This window comes from Dictyostelium purpureum (assembly GCF_000190715.1).
Source record: "Dictyostelium purpureum unplaced genomic scaffold DICPUscaffold_581, whole genome shotgun sequence".
Classification (NCBI taxonomy): Eukaryota; Evosea; class Eumycetozoa; order Dictyosteliales; family Dictyosteliaceae; genus Dictyostelium; species Dictyostelium purpureum.
In genome coordinates, this window is record NW_003519915.1 from 814 (window position 1) to 4,747 (window position 3,934).

Genomic DNA, 3,934 nt, shown 5'->3' on the forward strand with positions numbered 1-3,934 from the left:
AAAATAAAAAAAAAAATTAAAAAAAATAAAAAAAAAAATAAAAATTTTTATAAAATAATTTTATTTTTAAAAATAAATATTATTTTAAAATGGCCATAACGTTGATATTGACTAAATTTGGATATTCATTTAAATAATCATATTGTCAAAGTTTTTAAATCTCGAAATTTTCTTTTTCCCTTTAAAAAAGAATTATTTTCAATTATAAAAAATCATAACCATATTAATTAAATTAACAGATAACAAAAAGAAAAAAAGTATATTTAGTCCAATTTAAGTATTATCAACTCAGATTTCATTTTTATATTTCATGAAGAATTAGTTTTATAATTAATAAAAAATAAAGATTAAACATTTATTAATAACTTTTATTTTCTAATTTTTAATGAAATATTTTGATTGCTTCTATTGGCGTAGGTGAAGTCGGTTAAATAGTAGATGGATCATTTAAATTTACTTATGACAATTTAAAAACCATTATTACAAAGTATAAACAAAAACCCCATTATTTGATTTTTAACGATAATTATACAACAACAATAGCATTAGCATTCAGTTTAAAAAATAGTCATTATGCACTGCCCGGATTATATATTTAGACCCCACAACTTTTTTAAATGATAATTATTGAATTAATAGATCATATTTAATATTTACAATTATATATTAAAATTTTTTTTTTTAAAATTTAGTTTTTTTTTTTTTTGCTAAAATAAAAATTAAAATAAATAAATGTTACATAAAAAGTTAACCAAAATCATTTAATACTCAATCACTTAAATATTTTAAATAAATAATAAATAGAAATAAATGTTCTCCTTAAATTTTTTTTTTTTTTTTAAAAAAAGTTTTTTTTATTTTTTTTTAAATAAAAAAATCAAGAAAAAAAAAGGCCCTTTCAATGACACTTTTTTTTCTAAGTTCGCCACCCCCATTAGTTTTTTAATTTTTATTTTTTATTTTTTTTAAATTTTGATACCCCTACTGACACATAATTTAATTTTTTTTTATTTAAATTTTTAATTTATTTTTTTTCATTATTATTTTTTTTTTTTTTTTTAATTATCATTAAAAAAATTTTAATAATAATAACTTCAATAAAAATAATAAATTTTTTTAAAATAATATTTTCAAAATGATTCAAAAAATAATGGGCTTTTTTTCAAAAATTATAACCTATTTATTAGCTTTAATTTTTTCCATTGTTTCAAAAATCAAAAGAAATCAAACAACTAATGAAGAGTTCCATGAAGATTATGATGACATCCATTATGATACCGATGAAAACTTTGTTCATTATGACACTGATGAAGGCTACACAGAGCCATTCCGTTTGGTATTAAATATTAGAGTTAGAATAACTATTTTTTAAATCATCAAAGAAATTAGATAAAAAGAATTTAAATTTCCATCACACACACTCGGGTTGAATAGAGTCTAGGTTGTTTTCCAATTTTAGCTTTTATATTTCAGCTTCCATGGTGGTTGGTGCGCATTTAATTCAAGAATTATTTAAAGGAACTTCATATGTACATAAACGAAAGGAAAAAAAATAAAAAAAAAGTTATTGTTATTTATTTTAATTAAATATTCTAAAAGGGGTTGTATATTTTCTTTTTTTTTTTTAATTTTATTATTTTTTTCTTTTTAAATTGTTATTACAAAAAAAATAAAATTTTAAAAATTAATAAAAAATTAATAAAAAATTTCAGTTCAATATAATTATTATCACAGAGTTCATTTTATTACTATATATGAGTTTTAAAATAATCATCTATATTTTATAAAATAAATTATATAAAAATATTTTAAATATTTTAAATAAAGAATATACATTAAAAATATTTAAATTTTAAAATATAAAAAACTTTTGAGTTATTAATATTTTATATATTTAATTATTTCTATAACATTCTTTTTTTGTTTTGGGTTTTTTTAAAAATTATGTAAAATTTATATTTTATTTAATTTTTAAATTAATTTATAAATGTATGTTCATTTAATTTTACATAACCATCTTGAATTAAAAAATCATTTCATAAATTTAGATTTACATAAAAAAATTTTTTTTTTTATTCATAATTAAATACAATTTTTTATTAAAAATATAAAAGTAAAATTTAATTTTTATTTCAATTAAAACAAATTATATATTAAAGATATAGTATTTTCCATATGTTTTTGGCTGGGTCTCTAAAAAAAAATTTTTTTAATACATCTTTTATACTTTTTTTTTTTATATTATAAAATTGGTTCATAAATATAAAAAAGATAAATGTTTTTAAGATTTATTAAAAAAAAATTGTATTTATTTTTTTTAAATTTTTTTTAAATTTTTTTTTTTTATGATAAGTTAAATATTTTTGTAAAGATAATTCATTTTTTGGTGTTTTAAAAAATAATTTTTTATTTTTGGTATTTTGATTAAAAACTTTTATTATTTTGTGAAACCACCTTTATTTTCCATTATTTGTTCAATTCTTTTTGGAATTGATTGATATTAATTATCAATAACTTCTCGTTCAATTCCACACCATATTTCATCTATTAATTCTTTAAAATCTACATCAGAATTGCTTTGATTTTTGTAAATTATACATATTTTTAAAACTAATCTTAATATTCAATAATTTTGAGGTCTGAAGAGTATTTTGGGATCCATATGACAAGACATTCCATTGTTTTTGTTAAATTTTTGGAGATTTCCTTAACTATTTTTGGACAGTTATCTTGTAAAACATTAATAGATTAAACATCAAAGAAATATTTGATAGCTTAAGACCATACTTATCGTTTAGGTACCATACATTATGTTCATCTATTTATATTACAATAAACAATTGGTATTGATATTTCGCTGACAGCAGAACCTGTAAGGATATTGAATGGTTTTAATTGGTGCACCTGTCTTTTGAATATTAATAAAGTTAATTTAATTTATGTTTGTGGATCTGCGTCTATTTTCTATATTTCTTCAAAGATGCCAATTTCTATATGTATATAGGTTTGTTGTTATTGTTGTTGTTGTTTTAAAATAATGTATTGATTTTCTAACTTGTTCTATAAATGTTTTGAACATATTTCGGTAATGCTAAAATTAGTATTTTTAGTTTGATGTGCTATATTTTACATTATTAAAATTATTTGTGTGTGTGTGTTTGTTGTGTGTTGAAAAAAATAAAAATAAAAATAAAAATAAAAATAAAAATAAAAATAAAAATAAAAATAAAAAAATTTTTATAAAATTATTTGAATTTTAAAAATAAATATGGCGGTAATGTGTGTTTTAAAAAATCCAATAAAAAGATGCCTCATAATTTTACAACACATTTTTACATTGATGTATTTTTATTTTTTTCTCAATAGTTTGAATAAATTTTAGTATAAAATAAAAAAAATTAATCATAATAAATATATGAGTAAATAAATAGTAAACAAATAATAATAAATAATTTATCTATATCAAAGTATACCTAATCAATGGCCCGTAAGGGAGCAGGGGTGTGACATTCATATAATGTTTGGCATCGTGGTAATCCCCCGTTTTTTAAACCATATTTCCTTAATATAATGGGTATATGTCCAGAGGGCTATATCAAATCATTTATTATTGAATGTGGACCTCTTTTAAAAAACTGACAGGTGAATGATATAGATATTTATTATAATTATTATTTTGAATTATTTATTTATTTATTCATAATAAAACAAAAAAAAATACTAATTATAAAATAAAAAAAAAATTATAGGTAATCAATATTTGCAAAGATTATTATGTAATTAGATTCAAGAAAAAGATCAAAGGGTTCAATTATAGATTTAAAAAGGTAAAAATAGTTATTAATAACCACTTTAAATAATTAAAATCAGTATTATTTAAATAATATTTGAATAGTAAAAATAAAATACAACCAACACATATGCATATAATCTA

At 18.0% G+C, this 3,934-nt stretch overlaps 1 protein-coding gene across 1 annotated transcript; it reads left to right on the top strand.

Moving 5' to 3' along the window:
- Positions 1-1,150: 1,150 nt before the first annotated feature.
- DICPUDRAFT_159566 (uncharacterized protein) lies at positions 1,151-1,372 on the top strand (the record flags this gene model as incomplete). Its single annotated transcript, XM_003294504.1, has 1 exon — positions 1,151-1,372. One exon carries the CDS (start codon positions 1,151-1,153, stop codon positions 1,370-1,372), a length of 222 nt encoding a protein of 73 aa, XP_003294552.1.
- Between the last annotated feature and the right edge of the window lie 2,562 nt (positions 1,373-3,934).